Below are 25,671 nucleotides of genomic sequence, written 5' to 3' on the forward strand. Positions count from 1 at the left end.
TTTGAAACTATTTCTACAAATAAATAGGATGGATCTCCCCCCCCCCCCCCCCCCAAAAAAAAAAAAAACAACAACAACAACAAAAAAACAAGCAAAGTGGAAAAAATGGCACATTGCTCATTGAAGAGTTCTAATTCCATGGTAGTTTTATGCAGTCAGATGATCTGCTCTGATGTAATATAGAACTAGCTTAATTTTGAAAAAAAGATAAGTGAGCTATCGCTGTAGCCATCATAAAACACAGAAGTAGATATCTGAAACATTGGTTTAATTTGCTGAATCGAATAATTATTAATAGGAAGACGCAGTAGTAAATTGGGGTTGGTGTTGGGGGATTTCAATTCAGAATGGAGTGGGCTTCTCTTGGTAATGGCATATAACTAATTAATTGTGCTTTAAGCACTCTGTAGTTTACTGTAATTTCAGTGTGAGGTGAAAAATACATTTAGCACCTTGTTTATTATATTCCTGTGTTGTACTGTTTTGTAGCAATATCGCATCTTCTCGGGTCTTTCCAGCCAGCTCAGAAGACATATCACAGGTTTTTTTTCCTAGCCTGTCGGAAAGATTCGGGAAAAGCAAGGTTTTATCTGCTCATACCCCCGACCATTTGGTGGTGGAGTTCCCCATTTCTGCAGCATCATTGATGCTTTTGTGCTGGGGAACTTGTGGCGTGAATAAGCGACACTGGTGACCAGAGACTACTGTATATTTTTATTATATTAAAAGACATGTAAGCTTTGACCTTTGAACCTCCCCGGTCAATGGGAAATACTTGACTGCTGTACCTCTCAGAGTCAAGGTATTACACATTTATTCTTAAACTTTGACTTTGAATTTTGTGAATTTTGTGAACTTTGCTTGAACTTTAAATTGTGTGAATTTTTAACTCATTGAATTTCATGTCATTTGTGTTTTGGACTTATCCTTTGTCATGTATTGCGGCCCATTACCCTTCAAACAGCCATGCTCAATTATCCCCAGGTTCGTTTAATAAAATCGAAAAATTTCAATTTGTGTTTTGTCATGCACTTTTCTGAGATAAAAGAAGAGTAAAATTGGGAGGCCAGTTACACCAGGTGTAGCTTCTAGCTGGTTTTCCAAGTCTTTCAGAATCGACTGCAGAAACGTTATGCTAAACTTCTGACGCATATTCAAATAGAGGTCTAATAATTGTAATATACATTTTAACTTCAATTATAAGATTCGGCAGCAATTTTAATTTATGGAGTACTGCAATTTTTATGGAATCCTAGCTTTTCTAAAAAAATTATCAATATGATTTGTCCATTTTCCGAATTTGTTTGTCCAATATGAAAATGACTAAGAGAAGCGTAAGTTAAATTACTGCCACATATTAATATATTAAAGTTTTGTTAGAATTGAATTTCACATAACATTTAGGGCATTAGTTATTTTTTATTAGTACATGTATATCCGTATTTCTTAGTCCTACAAGTTTTGGAGGTGTTTAACACGAATGTATATGAATATCCAATATCTCTTAAACTCTTACAAGTGTTTTGTGTAAAAGAACGGAAAAAATATTGTTTAAACATTTACATAATTTTATGAGCGATTTATCTTTTGCGATATCATAAAGGCATTTGATAAAGTCTGGTATAAAGGCCTTTTATTTAAACTAAAAAAATAGACAACAGAAAGTTGTAATCGATGGTTTTACATCAAACTCTGAAACGGTAAATGCTGGTGTTCCTCGGGGTCCTGTTCTGGGACCGTTTTTATTTCTTTTGTACATTAGTGATATCTGTGATGATCTATCTAATAATATAAGACTTTTTGCCGATGACAATTCCATACATGCTATTGTAGAAAGTGGAAACATAAATGTAGCACTGATGATCTAGAACTTAAAGAAATAATCCATACAAAACTGTTAATGTAAAGTTTAGTAGAAAAAAAAACATTGCATATTCTCCTGTCAAATTTGGAGAATATGATCCAGACTTTATTCAGAAAAATTATCATACTCATCTAGGTCTCCATTTTCAAAGAGACATCACACATACAAATAATTCATGAAAAGGCCACAAAAAGATTAAACATTCTTAGTCTGAAGTATAAGGTTGCAGGTAAAACACTTGTTAAGATATAGTTCGCATTTATTCTACCTGTGTTGCAATATTCTGATGTTGTTTGGGACAACTGATCTGAAAAAGATTCTAAACTTTTTAGAAGACATACAAGTTGAAGCAGGCAGAATTATCACCGGATTAAGATCAACTTTTCTCGCTCAAAATTGTATGATGAATTAGGATGGGATCTCTTTAAAACAAGGAGAAAAATTCATGTTAATATTGTTTTATAAAATTATTAATGGTTATTCACCTCAATATTTGTATGATTTGACAGAACCTTATCGCCCATCAAGTCATTCCTACAATCTCAGAACCAATGATGTGCAATTCAAAATTCTTAACATTACAACATCTCATATGGAAAGTTTTCTTCCTTCAACAGCCAAAAAAATGGAATATATGTATCTTGCCAGATTATATATAAAATGCTCATGAAACATCTTTATTCAAAAGTCTTTTGAAATCCTACTTTTTAGAAAAAGTAGTGAACTTTTTCGTTTTGGAATAAGAAAATACAATATAATACATTGTCATATAAGGAATAATGCAAGTATATTGATGGCAGGTTTATATAACCAATGTTTATCAGAAACTCTAATGTTTTAACATTGTACTGGCTCTGTTAGGATGCCTACCATTACTTTTTTGTATGTCCAAAATGTACAATTCCAAGAGATGTACGTTTTCAATCAATATATACTATTATAAATTGTGACCATCTCTCTGAATATGAATTATTATTAAATGGTAATCCTAATCATCATCATGGACTTAATATCAATATCTAAATATTTGAAGCTGCGTACATTTATAGAAACAACAAAACGATTTATATAAACACATTAATACATACATGTTTGTTATTGTAACATTTTTGAATATTTACAAACCGGTACTTTATTGTAATTTTGCCTAATTTTCTCTATAATTTTGCTTGTTTTTCTCTATAATTTTGATTACTTTTTTATTCTCTTTTTTTCTTCTTCGGTACATTATTACTTTTTGCTTTGTTATTAAATGTCAAAATCTATGTATTCACCTTGACCAAGATGTAGGGAGAGGGATAAAATAGGTCGAGCCTGCTGCCCAATCCCATTCATTGCTATGAAAAAAAAATATTTGCATTTAACACGGATAAATACTCTTCAAATTATCTATCAAGACCTAATAGACCGCATGGTAGACATTTTATAAAGTCTAAGAAAAGTAGAGCCCCAGAACAGAGCCCTGGGGAACTCCTGCTTTCGTTCTTCCCACTGGAAATATTGAAAGATGGTCAACCAAGCAAGAACCCACAAATTCGGGTTTTTTTTTCCAATTTATAAATTAAACCTTTCGACCAAAGCATTGCTTACTTCACGAAAGGCGAAACAAGTGACTTGTATTTTGTCTAAACCAACACAAATAGGAAAAATTTTTATGAACTGGGTGACTGTTGGATAATTTTGCATAAATTCAGCTTGTAATTTGTACAACAGTTTTTGACACACTAACTGATTATATATATTTAAACAAATACTCTTCCAATGTTTTTTCCCATGCAAACTAATGAGATTGGCCTGTAATTGGTCGAGTTTATTTTATCGCCCTTTTGAAAAACAGAAATCATATTTGCATGTTTCTAAACACAAGGACATTTGCCTATTGTCTACAAAAGTTTTATTTAATAGGAGTTCAATTAAAACTGCAACTTCATTATTATCAGAGGGCATTTCAGACGAGTTATGAAAATAACATAATCAGAATGACTTAATTATTGTGTATTTATTCAACACACATTGTGAGCAAACATGGAACACTTATTTTCCCTATTAACAACGTATAAGCCTAATTATTTATTGTAAAATGTTTTCATCAAATGAGAGTATATGATATCATGTTGTCAGAGATTAACACTTTTTTAAACATTCACGTGTGCTTCATTTATATACATGAGTTACAATGTATCTGTGCAAGGTAACTTGAATATGTTCAATTTAAACTAATTTCGACGATTTGGGTGACGTAAAATTGCAACAGTTGCCTCGGGTGTTCTGATAAACATTTTCTGTCCTTTCCTAGAAATATTTGACTTTCTCCATTTGACAAAGAAATGAACCATGGTATTAGACCTGGCCTCGGGTAGAGAAATGACTGCTCCGCCATTGTTTCTGATCTGGGAGATAATTCTTCTCATGTCCCCTCTTTGATAACCTGGACTGGAACTAGATTGACTAGATGTTTGTAAATTAAGGTTTCCATTTTCACTTCGTCTGCTTGAAGATCTGGAGCCACCATTCATCCAAAAATCATTCATATCCTCAAAGTAATCGAAATCATCTTCCATAGAGTCACTGCTGCTGGAGTCTGACCCGCTGTCGTCCCCGTCACTGTCACTGCTTTCGTCACTGGAATCAGAGCCTCGGCTTGAACTTCCACTATCCGCGCTAGAATCAGAACCCCTTCCACCTCGTCTCCACCATCTTCCTCGTCTGCTACCCCGGCGTCTTCCACTTCTCTCTTCACTATCACTGTCTCCATCACCATTTGAATCTTCACCAGAATCTGATGATCTTCGGCGACTGTAGTATGATCTTCCTCCTCGTTCTTCACTGTCGCTGTCGCCGTCGCCGTTTGAATCTTCTCCAGAATTAGAATCTATTTCCTCGCTGTCGCTATTTCCGTCACCATTTGAATCTTCACCCGAGTCTCCGCTAATACGCAGACGACCAGAAGCTCCAATTTCTCGACTTTTGCTGTCTCTGAGAGAAGTTTCCATCTCTAACTCTTTATCATCAACTTCCCCAATGTCTAATGTATTATCTGTGTCACCTCTTCCTGACAAGAGCGGATTGGGTAAACCATCGTCAATGACTTCTTTTACACCCTCTACGACATTTTCAGCACCCTCTGCAATCATTTCTGCTCCTTTCTCCATACCTTCTGCAACATTTTCCACAGCGTTTGCTCCGACTTCAGCAATGTTTTCTCCAACATTACCAACGGCCTCGACTACATTTTCAGCCCCCTCTTGCACGTTTTCAACAACATTTCCTGCCATTTCCTGTGCACCCTCAACAACGTTACCAGCAACCTCTGCTGCACCCTCTACAAGATTTGTGTCTCCCTCTGTAGCTATACTTGCAGCAACCATATTCTGTGTATATATTAAAAGAAAATTAAGGAGTTTAAATCATTGAACCTACTTAACAGGACAACCGAAAAAAAAATATTTACGAAATAAAGCTTCTGGATTATTGATATAAGACAAAAATGTTAAGTTATTTAAACATCCCCAAACATTTTAAATTTTTACAATAGATCCATGTATCATAGAAACCATGCTCTACCTATTATGACAAAAAATGGTATGTAGAATTATGGTCTGTAAAGACCATAAAGAAAAAGAAAGAATCAGAATTTTACTCAAACCAAGAAATATGTATATGCCATGTCTTGATTAGGGGAAATTTTAGAGATATTTGCAAGAAATAAGTATTTTACACTACTGGACTTCGAGTTAAGATAAGACATTAGGTAAATATTTAAGGTGTCATCTTTGATGCCCCGCCCCTTCCCCAAGATTTATGATTGGCAACAGCGATCTTCACACCTCCGTATTTACCTCAACCATATTGTTCGAAGCTGATGCTTGAACGGATCCTCCTGCTGTCACGGGCATTAATTCAGGGGAGGCAATTGTTGCTTCATTCTAAATTTAAAAGACGAAATATTCTATTCAATAATTGGTAAACATCATAACAAAAGTAAAAATTTGATTTTTTGAAAATAATTTGCAATAATCATAAAGTTAATAAGTACAAGACGAAAACAGTTTTTAAATGTGCAATGTTTTATGCAAGTTCAGAGATCAATACATATTTTGGAATAGACATCATTCTGGTCAAAATCTAAACATAATGAACATTCAGGGTAAAGGGTTGATGGGAAACGTTAGTTGGTCACTCAAAGGTGCAGTTATAATTCCACCCAAAACAAGACGATGTGCTAACAATTACTTCAGGACTCTTCCTCGAACAGTGTACCTCCGAAAAAAAAACATGAATTTATATTGGCCTCCAACCAGTGCAGAAGATCATCTGAAACGGTACACACTAACATGTATATGTTATCAAATGTGTAGAGGTTATATATATATAATCCGTATATTGAGACAAACTGGCAAGGTCCTCCTGACTGAGGATTCTACACATTTATATGGAAAGTCTCACCAATGATTTTGAAGAACGAGCGGAGCTGGACATGGAAGAAGTAACAAATGTAGGGGAAGATGACAGGGACCCACTGTTTTTTTCAAAACTATTGAATTTTTTTGTTGTTTTCCTCATCGATGATCCGCTTGATGATTGCTCGACATAAGTGGGTGCTGGCGCCCGTTCTCGCACTCTTATCACCGTAAAGTCTGATGCTCCAGAACGCGGCAAAAGTTCTTTGGCAGATGAAAATCTTGAGGAAAACTCAGACATAGAAATACGTTTTGATGTCGGGATCTCAATACCAGTATTTTTAGACGATGACAACTCTGGCAGTTGTTTAGCAGGCGTTGATGTCTCTAGAAATGGGGTAAACCGTCTTGTAGTTGATGCGGTCCTGAATGGTTGTGGGTCACTATTTAATCTTTTTGTTGCCATGTTTCTGCGAGATGATGATGATGATGATGATTGGGATGAAAACGACTCCGAGATGGAGGACCGAACAGGGTTTGTCCCCGATGACGTGACTACAGGTCTGCTTTGCATTGAAGTTGTTTTCGTTGCAAATTTACTTAAAGAAGAGAATAGTGGAATGGTTTCTGCTGTATTAGTGCTTGTTACAACTCTTCGTGATGTTGAGGTTATTTTAGGGGGTATTTTAACAGAAGAGGTACGGGTTGTTATGGTCCTAGATGTGATTTCTGGACTGGTCTTGGAGGTGACTACTCTGCGGGTAGTGAGGGACCTTGAAGGGAGGGATCTGACTGTAATTTGTCTATCGGAGACCAATGCTTGTGGTGCCGATTCTACTGTACGGGATGTTAGTTTACCTGTCATTCCTCCTGGTAACGTCCGGAACGTCAAATTGTCGGTACTTTTCGCTGTATTCATGGCTATCCGATTACCGAGTTTCCCGCTCCCCTTTAAAGACTTCCCAAAATCATCTATAGAATGTGTACTAGTGTATGTTTTCTGGACAACTGTTCTTGTGTAGGTGCCATCTTTACTGGAGGTAGATGAAGTCTTTGCGAGTCCAGGGATTTCGTTCATTATATCCATTGATAATGCATTGTTTAGAGAACCAGAAACGCCATTATATTCCTTTGTTTTTGATGCAATCTAAGGTTTAATGAAATTATAAGAAAATAGATAATGAAATTGTCTTGTTAAATCGTAATTGACGATTCTGTGTTGACAAAATTTGAATTGTGTTTAGTTTTGGAACATCCGTTAAATCCCCCTCTTTTTGATGGATCAAAGGCAAAATTATGTAAAAAAAAAATACCAACATTATAAAATCATATTTTTTTTTTTTTTTGGATAAAATGGTACCTTTAACTTGTATTTATTGTCTGGCATATTGGGTTTCCATATTGTCATACCAGACGCCGTTGCTAGGAACAGACAAACAAACAATGCTGTTGAATGCATGGTGGATTAAGAACTGAAATAAAATGTTGTGTGAATAAGTATTCTCATTTATAATTATTTCCTTATTATTGACTACATCTAACGATATGAATACATTGTGGCTTTGATACGTCAGAAAGTCCGGATACAAATAGTGTCTTACACGGTCTTGGTGTTTTCTAGATCGGCACTGAATTCGTCTAGGAACATAAAATATTAGCATGCAAGGCTAGCCTACTATACAGGGACATGCTTTTGGTCTAATACCACCATTAAACACCGTTAACGACTTCGTGCTTCTGAGGACTATAAATGTCAAAATGTTTGCAGGCATTTTTGCTAAGTAAAATGATTCACTGGTTACAGTGTCGGTCTCGGTGACCAATATTGACTCTGAATTTTTATCATGAGAATTTAATTAAAAGCAGTCATTTCACTTGATAGGATTTTACAAAAATTAAAAAAAAAATTTATTTGGCACATTCTCATAATTTAACATTGCACTTGATTAAAAAGCATCAAAGCTGAAGACATTTCTATGCCTTGTTTCCCTAACTAAGTTCTCTAGCCAAAAAAAAGTTTCAAAGAAAGTTTTTAATATAGAAGATAAAAAATATCAGAGAGTGTTACATATCTTTATTTTAGAAGCATATTTACACTCTGCAAGGTTAACTGGATGTTTAATTTAGTGTGAATCTATTATATTTGTGAATATTTAGAAGCATATTTACACTCTGCAAGGTTAACTGGATGTTTAATTTATTGTGCATTTTTGTTTTAAGGTTGAGCAACAGATACTTAAAAACAGCGAGCTTTTTGATAAAAAAAAACTTTTCGTAAAAAAGGTCTGTTGGTTAACTTTATAAAAATGATTAGAACTTTATCGATTACTGTATTTGAAATGAGAGGTAAGTACATTTTCTCTATACTTTATCCATACATTATTCAAGTTTTGAAAAGAAAGGATATATGCATGTTCATAAAAAAAAGTTGTACGATGAGTGGCCGGTCAAACTGTCTAGTCTTTCTCCCTAACCCACTTAAAGGTCAGCGCCGGCACGAACTCTGATTGATGACAAGTAGATACATATTGTATTATTGTCAGAGGTTGGACATTTGTGGTCAAATTTATTACAGAAACAGATTTGGGTATACTTTGATTATTATAGTTACAACAATTCCAGTTCTGGAGATAATACACGTAAATATTTATTTCCCTGAACTGACTGACCATAAAAGGTGATCTGCATGCATGAAAATGATAAGGTCATAAGGGTTATTCCATAGTAGTGGTAATGCTCATAAGTACCTAACGTGAAAATGGCAGAAAGGTGTCAATGGTGCCGAGACAGAAGTGCCGACATGAATTACATGTACCAGAACTTATACCTCAAATATAAGATCAAGTCTGAAACGTACAGTATCATAGAAGATTAATGAACCAAAAAATCGATGCCTTTTTTTCAGGAAAAAGTAAGAGGTTACGTCGTAGCGAAAGGACACACGATATTGGCTAATTTAATGATTTTAGGAGACAAAGTGGTCATGAGCTCCAATGGTGTTTCCATGACAACTTCACTCACTAGACCACAAAGACTGATTTAGACGTTCTTAGCATAATGGCAGTATTCAGAGAAGGGAAGCATAGGTAATGGGGTTTTATAAAACAGTTAAAGCTCCCTTCTTATTTCAATAAAAACTTAAAACTGTTATATAGAATAAAGAGTTATTTTTCGCAAAACGATAGATTAGAAATATTTAGTGTGCTGCTGTTTTGATTTGTTCCTTCTTTTCAAATAGTGTGACTGGATAAGATAAGTAAAAAAAAAGCTGAGATTCTTCCAGATTTAGTGGACTGGTTAATTTGATTCCATCAGGCAGTGTGTGTGTGGGGGGGGGGGTGTAACTGAGAGGAAAGAGAAGGGGAAATAAAGGGAGTACAAAAAGTGATATGTTCCTTCTTAACACAATATTTGATCACAATACTGCATTAAAAAATTTTGCATTCTTTGGCTGTCTATTTCTATACAGGAGGTACTGTCAATTTTATGCCTTTTATTAAATATTTAATTGGAACAAAGATTTAGCTGTGATTAAAATTACAGATGTAGTCCTTTTTCCAGGTGGACAAATAATTTATAAGTTCTTTCTCAACTACACTTTTAATTACTTATGAAATATGAAGATAACGAACAGTATTTAATCTCGAAAGTCCAATGAAACGATACAAATTTGAAGCAGAGAAAACACGGACTTCAAAATTTAGAGTTGGGATCAAAGAATCTGAAAAATTCGTAGAAAACTCAGTAACTATGTCCATTTTAATACATCCTCGTGCAATAATCGCAGTATCTTTAATTCTATTTCCCATTCTTTTTGTTGTATCATTCATATAAATTATTAAAAAGTACATGATCAATATTTCAACTTTAAATTCGTAAACGAAAACAAACAAACAAACAAACAAAATGAAATAAATCACGTCTCCTTTTGGACATGCATGCATATCAAATTCGTTGTATAGGTCAGTCTTCCACAATAGAGTGGGGAGAGTTTGTTATAATTATAGATTTAAGCCACATTGGGAATGTATAAAAGTCACTAAGGAATATGGTTATTTGCTAAAGAGGTTCGATTCTCAGCTTTAAGACGAATTTTGTCTGAACCTCTAGTCTCATCATATATCAGTTTTAACGACATATATTAAACTCTAAAATGCCAATTAAACTATATCTAATTAAAAACTAATTACTTAATTCCATAAAAAGAAAAGTGATTGAGGAACTGTATTTTGTGGAGGAAGGTTTTCTAGAAGAAAATAATTTGACGTTTTCTATTTCAAAATGTTTGCAGTACTGTTAAGCTTGGCTTCCAAGAATCCCTATACTTATTTTGTGCAGCAATATATTTTTTGTTAGTCCCGAATTACATAAATTGATTTTATCGTTTTTGTGACAAACATTAGAGCAGATATTTTGTAAAAGTCCGGAGAAAAATTGTCCCAATTGAACATAAAATTTACAAATTCTTTGAATTACCTGAAAATTATAAACATTGACACCACTTTTAAATTTCCTTTTTGGATTTATATGATAATTTTAATCTGTATCGTTTTATCTTCAGTAATCTTATTTAAGCTTTTATATACATGTAATGTTATTGCTTGTTAAATTTTCAATGTAAGAAAATGCACTACGTGAGTGCAAAAAAGCCTCATAATTGATTATGCGAATTAATTTTGAACTGTTTTTCTTTCTCTCAATTTTCGATGTATCTATCTTTGCATAGGATAAGACTGTATTTGCTGCCGTTGAATTGGATAGAAAATATTGGAGGAAAAACTTTTTAGGACTTTATTGCAGGATCCAACATTCTAAAAGCTGATTTTAAGATGTTTTTCGAGAAAAAAAGAATTCCATTATGTGAAGTAACAGCTTTTTTAAAAAATTGGTAAAATTTAGTGTTTGAATATTTAACTTTTTCACATACCTTGTCAGCTAAAGTGAAGAAAAGGGTCCCAAATAAACTAGCATCGCCTTCTCTGCGGTCCCTGTTTATGTTTCTCGGTAGTTATGGGTTTATCTAACCTATTACGCCTCTACTAATTTGCCCATGTATCTGTCAATTTGGCCATACCACAACAATAAAAGATAAGTAACATATTGAATACACGACTATAGACGACAATCTGCCATTGACAGGAATAGCTTGATCGTAATTTTATGTAAATAACTATAAATTTTCCCGGGATTTTTTGAGTCATTTCCTATTTTTATTAAAGAAATAACTATTACAAAAAAAGAATTGTCCTCAAATGGTATGTTAATGTACACTTTATGTAAATAAATACTTCACAATATGACGAGGCGTTGTGAATAGTGTTGTGGGAATTTAGTATTACATCATAATAAAACGAACTTAGAGGATGATATTTCTTGTATAAAGGCAATGACCAATTCCTTTAAATCAACAAAAAAAAATTATTTCTAAGGAAACATTGTTAATTCATTAAAGTAATAGATCTAGATTGAATTAGCAGTCAATGACATCGCTTAAGATGGCAAAATAAATATATGAATTATTTACACATACAACATATGTTTATACGGAGACTTATTCCATCAGGGCCGTCAGCAAATTTCCACTTTAAAGGAGGAGTAGAGTCCAACAGCTCATCACTCAAACCGGGGGGAGGGGGGCATAAATGCGTTAGAAATGAAAGGGGCAGGTATAACGGTGAAATCTTTGACCATTAGTAATGCTCAAGTGGACAACGTGACAGTGGTTACTTGTCTGAACAAAAAGGAAATGGGGATCCCACATTCTCAATACAACACCAAGGCAATGTAGGAGCACTGCATGTTGAAAAAGATCATATCTTATATGGGCGGCGGAAAGGGTAAAAAGACGTTCATGCAAAACGAACAATTAATTTGCAAAATTATACTGAAATACAAAACAAACAGCTTAAATTAAAATCAACAGACTCAATTGCAAAATCAACATTCGTTGCAAAACGAACGATCACCGACGCAAAACCAACGGTCAATAACTGAGTTGACGCCTGCAGATGGCGTGCCAAAAAAAAAAAAAAAATCAAAAAAAAAAAAAAAAAAAAAAAAAAAAAAAAAAAAAAAACCCACCAAAACCAGTCATAATCTTTTGATATAGTATACGGAAGCGTATTAGTGACACATAATTTTTTTAAGTTGGTAATTCCAACTTTGAAGTTGGCTTTTCCAATTTTAAAGTTGGTAATTCCAACTTAAAGTTGGCTTTTCCAACTTTAAAGTTGATAATTCCAACTTTAAACTTGCAATGCTTTTCCAGCTTTAAAGTTGGTCATTCCAGCTATAAAGTTGGTAATTCCAACTTTAATCTTGGCTTTCCCAACTTTAAAGTGGGTAATTCCAACCTTAATCTTGGCTTTTCCAACTTTAAACTTTAATTTGACTTTTCTACCACTTTTCCTTAGCTTTTTTTTTTCCTTTATTTTAAATTATTACCAACTTTATTCATGCAAAATTAATACACTGAAATAGATTGGTGAGCAATTAATCTGTGTCAATTATATTTTAACTTGAATTTCTTAATGACCTTACATATAACTTCCAAATTGAAAAAAAAAACCTTATAATTTTTTTGGTCCATCTTATATAATTATACAGAAAATGACTTCATACAACTCCGTATACATGACAATATTTCATCCAAACCTATTTAAGAGATCTGATATTTATTTTGTTTTGTATGAGAAAATAACCTTAAAAAATATTATTTGGTGTTTAATATATGGGATGAATCAACATTATATTACATGCTACAAATACAACTGAACTAAATGTATCAATTCTGTATGTACATGTGAAAAAAATATGAAATAATTCCTACTTTCATCAAAGTTTCTTTCCATTGTAATTACATGTATAAAACAGCAACACGAGTCCAGCTGAATATAACGTATAAAGCCGTACAAAGATAGAAAAGCCAAGATTAAAGCTGGAAGAACTGCGAACGATAGTATTGTTCTGCCGCCTACCATTAAGTCAAATTTCAAAAACTAACATTTTTGAATGAATTTTTATATTTATATAGATATTTATGTAAATTTCATAAAACATAACTTATTTGGGAAAACAAAGAAAGATAACTCTTTAATTTTGGTAAAAATTGCGGTTTTCACTGTAGAAATCAACGGAAAACGGAAAATATTTTTAACCCCCCCCCCCCTTGAAACAAAAAATCCTTTTTATGGGATTTATGAATTGTTATTTCACAAATTCCTACCAAAGCTTTTGTCGTTTCACGGGGGGAACATATGTTTACAGACCAAAAAAAAATGCAAAAATGGTCATTTTATTACCAATTTCAAATTCAAAATTGCTGAATTTTACATATGATAAACATACGGAAAGATTTAAGGGTCATTTATCCATTTCCATGCGTTTTTGAAAATCTAGCAATTTTTAAGCCTGATTTCAATGGATAAAATTTTTAAACCCCCTTTTGAAAAGAGTCGTAAATAAGAGCAATTAAGTTTTTGATACTGGTTTTTAAAATTGTTAATCAATTAATAATAAACTCTTCTTTGCATTCAATCGAGTTTTAATGGCCAAACTGCCATTTATATTGAATAAAATGGGTGCAAAATGTAGGCGGGAATCGAGAGTTAGCGTGCGTGGTTCTTACCAACTTTTAAGTTGGAAAAGCCAAGATTAAAGTTGGAATTACCAACTTCAAAGTTGGGAAAGCGAACTTTAAAGTTAGAAAAGCCAAGATTTAAGTTGGAATTACATGTGCCAACTTTAAAGTTGGAAAAAGCTAACTTTAAAGTTGGAAAAAGCCAACTTTAAAGTTGGAAAAGCCAACTTTAAAGTTGGAAATGCCAAGATTAAAGTTGGAATTACCAACTTTAAAATGGAATTACCAACTTTAAAGTTGGAAAAACCAACTTTTAAGTTGGAAAAGCCAAGATTAAAGTTTGAATTATCAACTTTAAAGTTGGAAAATCCAAGATTAAAGTTGGAAAAGCCAAGTTTAAAGTTGGAATTACCAACTTTATAGTTGGAAAACTCAACTTTAAAGTTGGAAACATTGAAGTTGGAAAAGCCAAGATTAAAGTTGGAATTATCAATTTAAAAGTTGGAAAAGCCAACTTTAAAGTTGGCTTTTCCAACTTTAAGGTTAGTAATTCCAACTTTAATTTTGGCTTTTTCCAATTTTAAAGTTGGTAATTCCAACTTTAATCTTGTTGTTTTTCAACTTCAAAGTTGGTTTTTCCAACTCTGGCGCAGCTTCCGCTACCTCTGGACATGCGCAGACTGTGACGTCACTTCTGCAACCTTTGGGCATGCCACAGGTACACCGTACTTCGAGCATGCGTTAACTTGTGACATTACTTTCGCTTGCTCTGTGCATGCACAAGGGACGAAATGTTTGGAGCATGCATGGACTCTGGCGTCACTTCCGCTACCTCTGGGCGTGCTCGCCATGGTTCGAGCATGCGCGGACTGTGACGTCATTTCCGCTTGCTCTGGGCATGCGCAAGGAACGCCAACGTTCGAGCATGCGGGAACCGTTACGTCACTTCCGCAACGTTTGGACATGCGCAAGGGACGCCATGGTTCGAGCATGCACGGACTTATTTATACGGGAAAATGTTCTATTTAATTAACCTTTCTCTACAATTGTGATAATTTGCTTTTTGTGTATCTTATTTTCTATGATTTTATTTTTGTGCAAAATGTTTGACGATTTTTTTCTCTTTAACAGAAAAGAATAGTAGTGGAATCGAACATTCTTTCACTTTAACCAAAACCAACCAGCACTCCATACATGCGTTCATGCAAATTGGTAAAAAAAAAAAAAATGATTCCAAAAGTTACATTTAAACATTAATTACATGTAACAACATTTTGCACATTTTTTAAAATGCATATTCATCAATGACACGAGTCCTGTCGCAATCTTATTTTTATGGCTAAATTTGACGAACTGATACTGTATGCTTTTGACTCAGATCATATACGGTATTTTTTAAAAGTATTTTATTTATGCTGCTGTTGATGTCCACTCCTTTGTTGTTCTTGTTGATACGGCTAATTTCTTTGACTTGATTTTTTTTATCTCAGGTGGTGTCCTTATGGTGAAATACAATTAATGGCTCCTGTTTTTGTTCCGTTTCTGCAATTCTTTCTTCTTAGTAGAGTGTTACGTGATTTAATTCAAATGTCATAATTAGAGGATTTCCTTCTTTAATAAAAAATTGTCTTAAATTTCATTTTTTTTTTCAATGTATTTATATTTTTAAAATAATTTTCTGTTGACTCGAAAGATGGTTAGACGTATAATTTTCCGTGAACAATTAATTAACTAGTGAGTAATTCTTCATATTTTATTGACATACATTTCAGATTACTGCAGTTATCAATCTTCTCTCGTCCGTTCCTTCAAATAAAAGGGGGGCTGCTTTCAATTTTCATCAAAAGTTCAGAAGTTAAATAGTATTATCTGTTATCGCATACATGTATATACCTTATTTTCTATTATTATAAATTAATAATAAAATGGTTTCTTAATACAACATACGATTGTTGTTTGGACATGACAATCTTCGTTATACCATTTTTAATTAAATGGACGCATATGTAAAAATATTTATTTTGTTGATGTGTGAAGTTTCATACCATGTGATTTGATAGAAGTCATGTTACTTAATACATAAATCAACATGTTTTGTAAGCACGAAGCACACTTAACAACAATGTAACGTCAAAAACATAGCATTTCCGCCAGTTGGTATTTCATCGGACTAAAATTCATTTGGACTAAAATAAAAGTTTGTAATAACCAGGTATTTGCTTTAAGCACGTTCACTATAAACAATTGCATGTTCTACTGTAAATGACATTTCAAATTTGATGCTGAAGATGATTGTATACAGTTATGTATGTTCTATTCTTTTTATTTCAGAAAATTTTTGATCTCATTTGATTGTACTATTTGATTGTACATTGAACTATTCTCCTTATTCCAGTATATTTTTAATACTAGTACTATTTTTTTCGTTGTTTGCATGTTTTACCTTTTTTGTTGTCGCAATGTCCTTTATATTCCATAAATATTCCATAAGTTTCATTACTTGTGTCTGAAAAGGTTTTTAAAAAATGATAATGAATAGAATTAGTCAAAAATTAAAAGCATGCATTTTCGAACAGCCTGTGATAATTTTCAAAGCTGTTCAGACCGAACCAGCCATTAACGGAAGTTAAATTTATCCAGTCCAGAATTTGTTCAAGCATTGGGCTGGCTTATGTTCCATCAATATGGATTCCAGTCAATTTTGGATGGTAAAAGGAAACACAACACAGGTATAAATAGACGTGTTTCTTTTATTATATGATAAAGTTGAACTCATGATATGAAATAATTAACAAATTCTTAATTTAACTTTTGTCTGCGAATGTTTCTGGAATAATCTGGGATATTATTTTATCTGATCCCAAGAAAACGTTTAATCCTCCTGCAGATACCCTTTCTGGTGTTTGTCTGAAAAGAAAATGGAAGAGACACTTAAAATTTGCACAATTGTTTTTATTTTTATCTTTATCTTTAGGATACTATAATTCCATCAACTTACCACTGCAGTTTCAGATTTATATGTAGAGGAGAAAGCATCCTTTGGTGGTTTGAGAACATCGGGTTGTACTGTATTTTTGTTCAACTGTTCCCAGTCACTCTGCTTAAGTAAAAAAAATGGAAACTGTTAAAAATATTTTTAATTGATGGTCACATTTGTAGTCGATTAAGGTTCATAGATACTCTGTTAGGAGAGGTAACTTTCACTGGGTTAAGTCACTTAAGTGACTATTATTCTCTAAAGCATGTCAGGTAAAATTAAGGTGTTTTCTGTCATATTTTGCACCACAAGGTATGCTAAAATTGTTTCCGTTTCAATAAATTATAATTAATTTTTTTTTTTGAAAATTATTTTCATTAATTCAAAATTTCAGAACAGAGGGATAATGAACCTAAATAATAAATATTAACTTTAAAAAAAAACCCAGATCCCCATGTTTAACATGAGTGCCAAAGTGATTAAAATCAGAAGGTAAATACAATTTCTAGACGTCGATTTGGATATTAAGGTTGACAAGAAATGATCAGCTTATATAATGTTGACTGATGAAGGGTTGAACCTGGAATCATTATAAGAAAGTATAACTCAGAACTATAAAAAACTATCACCCCCCCCCCCCCAAAAAAAAAAATAATTGAAAGAAAAAAAATAAAATGATTTTACTAATTTATAACACTAATAATTTGGTTTTGAATTATTTGATACGTTTATACAATACCTTGAATTCTGCAACTACAAAGAGAAAAAGCTTTCTTGGAATAAAGCAATCATCATTCTCATTTTCCTCTTCACATAGAGACTATAAAAAGACAAAAAATACGAAATATTATTCCAATGAAAAGTTTAAAAAATAAAAAAAAATTAAAGGCCAAATTTTACAGCAAAGAGCAGTGTCTTTGACAACTCTAGATTTCATTACCTGTGACTTTATCTGCTGTGTTCCTAACTTGCTAACTTCTAAAGCTTTGATTTTTGCGTCAGCCTCAGCTTTCAAATCATGATGCAACTCTGGAATTTTGCTGTTTAATATACAAAACTTTACAAATAAGGGATATTGAAGAATTAACTTAAGAATATTCCAAAACATATTCACGCCAATCCGTCTTTCAGATCAGTTCACATCTTATCTATAAGCATAAATACATGTATAATTACACTCACAGACCTACTGATAACCATTAAAAGGAGAGTACCTGCTATTGTCGAGAGGAATCTTTTGCTTTGATTCGCCCTCCTCAGCCACTTTCTGGTGAATTGGGTCTTCTTGTAAAATTTGGTTCAGAATAGAAAATCCCTGTAAAACATAACAGTAAAAAATGGATAGTTTTGACAATCTGTTATTTTCAACAAAATATGTACATGCAGCTACTAGTGGTTATATTGTAGTGTTACATGTATACTCATTTACCTACATGTATTTCATAAATCAGAAGTATACCCTCAGTTTCAATTCAGTCTTTTTCATAGAAGACATGTACCTAGACCAAACGGTATTCTCTATTTGGTCCATTTAATTGACAAAATTCATATTCATGTAGCAAATTATTTGTGAGATTTTTTTTTCAATGCACAGACTTGAATATTGGTCTACGGGTGTATAATGTATGAAATTAAGAAGCAAACGAAATGAATTTTTACCTTGGTTCCTTTCTCTTCCTCTTCTACTTTCTCCGCCCAACTATACGGAAACTTGAGTATTTCTAATTTTGCGTCCTAAAATAATAACATCCAAAGTTAAATTGGGTAAAATTTGTAAAAACTACTCGGTCGGGTAGAATTCGATAATCAGATCTATTTGTTCAGTGCAATAAGTTTAATCAAAAGCTTCAAAAGTTAAATCCGATTAAACAGTCAATTTGTATAAAACTACTCGGTTGGATACAATATTCGATAATTTTATCCAACTTTTGTTCAGTATAAGAAATTAAAAGAAATATTTTCAATTATGAAACGTGGTTGACCCATATCATTATAAAAATATAATCTATGGAGAGAAAACAAACACATTTTCAGTATATTTCACTAAATCACATGAATTATAAAACAACAAAACACAGCAGATGGTCTACTTACCAAATTTGGCACCGGTCCATCGCCAAAATCCAAGAGTGGCTCTCTGAAATAAGAAACAGCTGGAACAGGTTATCAAATTCGTAAACTGAATTTCCTAGATGTTGCTAAGTGTACGTAAAATTATTAATCATATGACATACTCCAGATGAAGAAAAACATATACAGTGAAACCTGTCTAATTTGCACAGGAGGACAAGATCTGTGTTGGAATAGATAGGGTGAAGTCGGACTGCACAATGTAAATAACTTTGAAAATCAGTAAAATTGAAATCTGAATAAGGGTCGGAATTCACATTGAAACGGTTTGCATAGGAGTCGGATTAGACAGTTTTCACTGTATTACATGTATTCTTATCAACACTCTGTTAGTGTTACCTTGGTACTTCCTTCCATTCTTTGGTGAATGTCTTCACTTTGGATTCGTTCTTTCTATCTTCTAAAGCTGGTTCTATGACTTCCTAGAAAAGGGACCAAGAAATTACTTTCTAACGTCACCACTAAGAGAAATTTATTTATTCACTGTTTTGACATTAAAACGCTTATACAGGGTGTTTCACAATATATGTCACACATCTAAAGGGAGAAAGAAAAATTACAACAAAAGCTACATATACATTTTATATATCATTGTAATCAGCAGATATTCAATATTATTATTTTAAGTCAAAGTATCCAATATTCTCCATTTCAATTTCTATGGCAACGATTTCCTAAAATGTTATACTCCACGTGTTTTCCTTACCATTGTCCTAAATAACTTAAGAGATTCGTGTTCAGAAATTTCTGACCACTGCTTCGTACGTTTCACAGGATACTTGACAGATTTCTTGTTTTATATATAAAACTAAAAAAAAAAATATATTTCTAGCTTTTTAGAACCCCCCGAAAGTGCACATTCATTTTCTTATTTAAAGATGCATTTAAATAAATGTGTCATTTCAGAACTACCGGTATGTGCTGGCGTCCATTTCTTTTGCTCTTTCAATCAATTTTGCAAACTTGACCAACTCCGATTGTCATTTGGCTTTAAATGCTGTAATGCTGAAATCTTGTATGCAGACACACTCAATTCAAATAGAAAATTTCTAAATACTCTTGATACACTTGCATTGTCCCAATCCATTTCCCTAAATTCAGATCTAACTGACTTTCTAAAGGTTTTCTCAATGATTGACTTCAATTTGACAATGTCAATGGTGGGGGGGGGGGGTTAATATTGTCTTCATCTTTACATTACGTTTTCTTCAAACTTTTTAATTTACCTTAATAAATGAAAACTAGACAGGGCTCTCTGGTCTGGATATTTTTCTTCATCACACCCTGTAGAATATTAAGGATATCGTGCTTATAATAAAAGTTTACAAATCTCAAATTTTTGTTGCTACGCAGGTATGTTAAGGCAGTACCCAGATCATATTTCGGCGAATTTAGACTTTTTTCGTAAAATGTAACATTGATAAATCGGAAAAACCATAGATAAAACATTCACTATTATTATCCATTGTATAGACGTCATTGAGTCTTAGGCTAAAAGAAGGTTGAGGCTAGAAGCACTCCACTACGACGTCATCACGTGATGTCTATAAATAGAAAAATTGCCTTTATGAAAAAGTGAAAAGTTCAACACTACCCCGGAGATAATTCATTTCTTTTAGTGAAAATAATTATGTAAAAACATCACTGGGCCATGAAAAGTGCTGCTAGAATCCTACTCTCCTGACACAGAAAAAAATATTCCAAAGTTTCGCATGAAACCTTACCAAAATTTTTACATTTTATACATTTTATCAATTCATGTTAACCACACGATTCTAGCAGCACTCTCCAAGTACTATAGAATACAAGCTTTCGATACAAACAAAAATTATATTTCAAAGTATGCGGCGTAGTGTTGAACTTTTGCATCTTTGTTGTTATGGAACGACAGAGGAACGGCTGATCGGGATTTCAAAGCACTGACTATGTTCATTATAAGAAAACATGACAAGAATATATCAGCGTACCTGATTCTTAATCTTTAATTCCTTATGAATCACGCATAACATTCATGGTATATGCCTTAAAACTCCCATTTCATATATTTGTTTACATGAATTCTCATTTCACTCGGCAAATATTTGATCAATAGTTAATACGTCATGGGTTTGGTATTTAACCCCCGTGCTAAATAATTAGCTATTTATACCACCCAAAAACGACAAGATTTAGTTTATGTTATGTTTTGAATGATTCCATTCTTTTCTTGGACCTGAAATTAAACTTTAAAGATAGAAATTAAGAAATCACTATGACATCACTGATTACATCATTAGTTTACTTCATGGTATTATAAATTTCCTGATATTTTTGCAATATCATAATTTTAGATTAATATGATTGTCTGTGGTATTTTGGTATTTTTGGTATCATGCTTGATATTCTGATTATGCCCATTTAGATGTATGACATATATTATGAAACACCCTGTACTATGTTTATGTAATGAAATGCATTTGATCAAAAGGAAACTCGCGTGTGAGTTTCTTAGAGTTAAAGCCTGTGTTATTGTATTATTATTACACAACCATACTAAGATAAAGGATCCATAATTGAAAGAGCCATGATATAAGCATGTACCTTCCTCAGTCTTTCTTGTTTTTCTACTTCATCCGCCCAATTATAGCTAAATTTTAAGATTTCCAGTTTCGTATCCTATAAAACACAACATCAAGAATGTAATTTTTAGGAAACCTTAAAAATATAAATCAAAGATCAAAAATAAAAATTCATAAAATTCTTAAAAATTCATTTTTGGAGAAACCCTTTTTATAATGTCAATCCTATTTGATACTCTTCCAACATTATGTTTTAGTTATTCAATGAATCTGTATACAAGAGAAAGATGAAAGAAAGAAAGAAAGAAAAAGAAAGAAAGAAAAAAAAGATGTGTGCTTGAAAACAATTCCTCGATGTTTAAACGCAAGATGTATAACTTATGCCGAACTTCTTACCACGTCTTTGGCCACTTCGTCCCCGAAATCTAACACAAAATCCATGATTTTCTACAAACAAAAAGACAAATCAATAAACATGTTGCACTTATAGTAGAGAAAAACATGCAAGAAAAGCGAAAAAGAACAAGGTACGGTTTCAATACAAATCTTGCCCTGTGTTTTTCTTAAAAATAAAAGTGATGTAAAAAATTAAAACGCATGCTTTTTGAATTATTGAAATTCCATGCAGAAAGATCATACAAATCATTTTTCTCACATGACCTTCCAAATGCTAATTATGACGTCATAAACTTGTGCATTTTCCCGTATTTTCTTAAAAAGTTGCAGAAGACATCAATTTTCAATGGAATTTTCTTTCAGATAATATTGTCCACAGGCATCGCCCACAAAGATTTTGAGATATGTGATTTTTCGAAGAATTTTACACAACATATCTAAAAATTAACGTGGGCGACGGCTGTGGACACTATTTTTTTTTAAGGAAAATAACCCTTGAAATGGGTAATTTTGAGGCTTTTTCTGTTTAAAATAGAGAAATGCATCAAATTAACGACGTCATATATCCAGAATGGTACTCCATCATGCTATATTCTTTCCTGATTTATTACAGTCATATACTCAACTAATATTTAAGCCAGTTTCAAAACTTTTTGAAAACACTAAATTTTTAGGGCACAATAAAGCTAAAACCATACCTTCTTCTTTTTAAAAGTGAGTTTTACCGCTAATATGTGTTGTAGTGATAATTGTTACGTCACATTGATTATTACGTTCAAGTTGTGTGTGTTTTTATGACGTCATACACAATTTTTGTGCAAATATTTTTCACGCTCGTTGAAATCATGAAATAAAGCAAATATTTATTGATACTGTATTTTTAATTGATATCGACTCCTTCGTATGTAAATAGTGTCATTTTGAAATCTGAAAAGGGCAACAGAGGACATTTTACATGTGCGGCTTCTTTTTAAGCATCGAGAAAAAAAAAACAATTACATTAATCGCTAAAAAATCTAAAGATAACCAGCAGTAAATGATTTTTAAAAACACGACACAGATTTTTACTGAGATGACAATGGACCTCCAAAAACGTACTGCTAAAAGTAGATCCAAAAAAAGTGTGCCAATTTCTGTCATCCTTAGCCAAACTGGAGACTTTATGTTGACTGATTGACGAAAATATATGTCCAAGGTTACAGAAATTCAAATATGAATAGAATAGATGCAGACATAATTCATAGAATCGCTCATAACTGTAATTAGTTTGATAGAAGAGAGTAAACATATACCCTTCTGAAGTCATACTGAAATCTCGATAGGGGTTATATAAGTAGACGAGATAATTTCTATACAGGTATATGTCACTGGAAGGATAAGCTTTCGTTTAATTGTCAAATACCCTGTTTCCTTTTTGGTCGTGAATTTAATTCAGTAGATCAATGCATGAGTGAAATTCAGTACATTAATTCTTCACACACTCAGAGAAAAGTTATTTTGAATGTCAATAAAATCATAAGTCCACATTGATATCAATATTCCATTTTTTTTTATATGGGAATGTATGTGATATATATGAGCTAAGAACGACTGCTAATTTGATGAATGAATGCATGAATGCTACTTATTAGTGTTTGAAGGAGGATACGTTTCTTAAATCAGCTGCAAAATATTTCTAAATAGCTTTTTTAATGTTTTTCCCCGTTTCTGAGGCGCAATGAGCAATCGATTTGTGAGGTATTCTGATAGACACAATTGTTAAAGAGAGGAACAAGCAAACCGGAAATACATCTCATTAAATTTTTTTTCTGTAAAAAATAACAATTCTTCGTAATTTTTAACTTTAAAGATACAAAGAAATTTTATATACTCACTCTTTACACTGCCCTTTTGTTTGGTTGATCTTTGTTTGGTTGATAAGATAATGTAATTGTTTCGTTGTATGTCATGACGTCACAATGCTAGACTATTTATTACAAATCAATTTTTTTAACAAATTTGAATTAAAGGATGCAATTGTACAACATTCAATTTAAAAACTGCTTATAAAGAAACAAGATTTATGGGGGACTATTTCTTTTGTTGGTAGGATGTTTAGAAGAAAATTCTTCAAATCTACACATTTGTTTTTGATATCTTGGAACTTTAGCCCTACGTATTTTTGTTCAGAGAATTTTTTCCCCTATTATATGTTAGGAATATTAATAGGTTTCAATAAATATTTTTGGAACCGATTTCACTCAACAGACTTTGCCAAGAAATGCAATCCTCTCATTTCCAGTCCCTAGGGGTTCATGGCAAATTCCACATTTAATAACTGCACCTTTAACTTCAAAACAGTAACTCGACCTTTCCACATGTAAACAACAACATGGCTACTAGACCTATAGTTTCTAGATCCCCTCACTTCAGTTGCTACAATTGTTTTTTTGTTCATTTGTTTGTTGTTTAATGTCCCTCTCGAAAATTTTCACTCATATGGGGACGCCACCACTTGCCGGGGGAGGGCTGCAAATTTATACCTATACTCGGCACTTAGGGCCATTGAGCAGTGAGGGATCTTTTTCGTGCCAACACCTACTGCGACACGGGACCTCGGTTTATACGGTCTCATCCGAAGGACTGGTCTGCACGTCCCGCAGTGGATTCGAACTCGCGACTTAAGGATCAGCTCTTTAATCCGCGGCTCTAACCACTGCGCCACGCGGGCGACGCTACAGTTGTATTATTGAGCGGCATAATTTGAAATAATAAAAATCAATAAATTGTTTAATGATTTTAAAATTAAATTATAAGAAATTACTCTAATTCTTGGCCAAGTTATTCGAGTATAACCTGGTTTGGGTCAGTTTACGCTGTTTTATAATCCACTTCGAGTATAACCTGGTTTGGGTCAGTGGCTTCGCGGATTATAGAACAGCGTAAACAGACCCAAACCAGGTTATACTCGAATAACTTGGCCAAGAATTAGAGTCATTCCTAAATTGCCAGAGAATCGCATACCGGATATTTTGACCAATATCTCAAAATTTACATCACTGGTCCCAACTTTTTCTTTCATTATTTAAACTTCACGATACTTTCAACCAATCAGCACTAAAGTCCTAAAAAGTTTGATACAAGAAAATATTTTATTTCCTATTTAGATTTTGTTATACCCCAAATATGCAAAAAGTCACACAATAATTTATGCGCATTAATTTGCATGATTTGTTCAATGGTAAATACACTGAAAGGAAAACGAAACGCAGGGTAATATAATATTCGATTATAATTTTACTATTTGATCGAAAATTATGAAAATTTGTGTGAGTAGGTATTTTGGTTACTTTGCACCTAAATTGGTGTTCAAAATTACTCAACCATAAAAGATATGACGTCACATAGGAAAAATGGTTTTAAAAAAACAAAAACAAAAAGCACGTGCAGATTGACGATCGATGACAGGTTTGTCAACAAATTTTGTTACACAAGTTGTAATTCCGGAGGTACACACATTGTTTTTCGCTATTTAAAGTCAATTTGAATTTCTTGCATAAATGGTACGGCTGACAGAAGTTCAATGTTGTCTCGCAATTGCATTGCCTGAAAACGAAAAAAAAAGCAACAATAGGTTGTTGTAAAATTTGTTGTGGATTTTCTACCATAAGACGTATTATCAGTCCCCAGAGAAAGAGTGGAAGGGATTACTACCAACCGCAACGGAAATGTCAGCGCGTAACGAGGCCATATCAAGACGGGGCTATCCATCCTACCACCTGTGTAAT

At 33.0% G+C, this 25,671-nt stretch overlaps 1 protein-coding gene across 1 annotated transcript; it reads right to left on the reverse strand.

The window, feature by feature from the left end:
- Positions 1–3,911: 3,911 nt before the first annotated feature.
- LOC133192641 (surface protein-like) lies at positions 3,912–11,366 on the reverse strand. The gene is made up of 4 exons (XM_061328640.1): positions 11,192–11,366; positions 7,625–7,736; positions 5,704–5,790; positions 3,912–5,235 (listed from the first exon to the last, which is right to left on the reverse strand). The coding sequence occupies exons 2-4, from the start codon at positions 7,721–7,723 to the stop codon at positions 4,081–4,083; spliced, it is 1,341 nt and encodes a 446-aa protein (XP_061184624.1). The 5' UTR covers positions 7,724–7,736; positions 11,192–11,366; the 3' UTR covers positions 3,912–4,080.
- Between the last annotated feature and the right edge of the window lie 14,305 nt (positions 11,367–25,671).

The sequence above is a fragment of the Saccostrea echinata genome, unplaced genomic scaffold (genome assembly GCF_033153115.1).
Source record: "Saccostrea echinata isolate AGI-Se365-2 ecotype Australia unplaced genomic scaffold, CSIRO_AGI_Sech_v1 ptg000025l, whole genome shotgun sequence".
Taxonomy (NCBI): domain Eukaryota; kingdom Metazoa; phylum Mollusca; class Bivalvia; order Ostreida; family Ostreidae; genus Saccostrea; species Saccostrea echinata.

Coding starts and splice junctions, on each gene's coding strand:
- LOC133192641 (XM_061328640.1), bottom strand. CDS start 7,723: ATGCATTCAACAGCATTGTTTGTTTGTCTGTTCCTAGCAACGGCGTCT. Junction 5,791..7,624: donor ACAATAAATACAAGTTAAAG/GTACCATTTTAT, acceptor TTTTAAATTTAG/AATGAAGCAACAATTGCCTC. Junction 5,236..5,703: donor CTTCGAACAATATGGTTGAG/GTAAATACGGAG, acceptor ATATATACACAG/AATATGGTTGCTGCAAGTAT.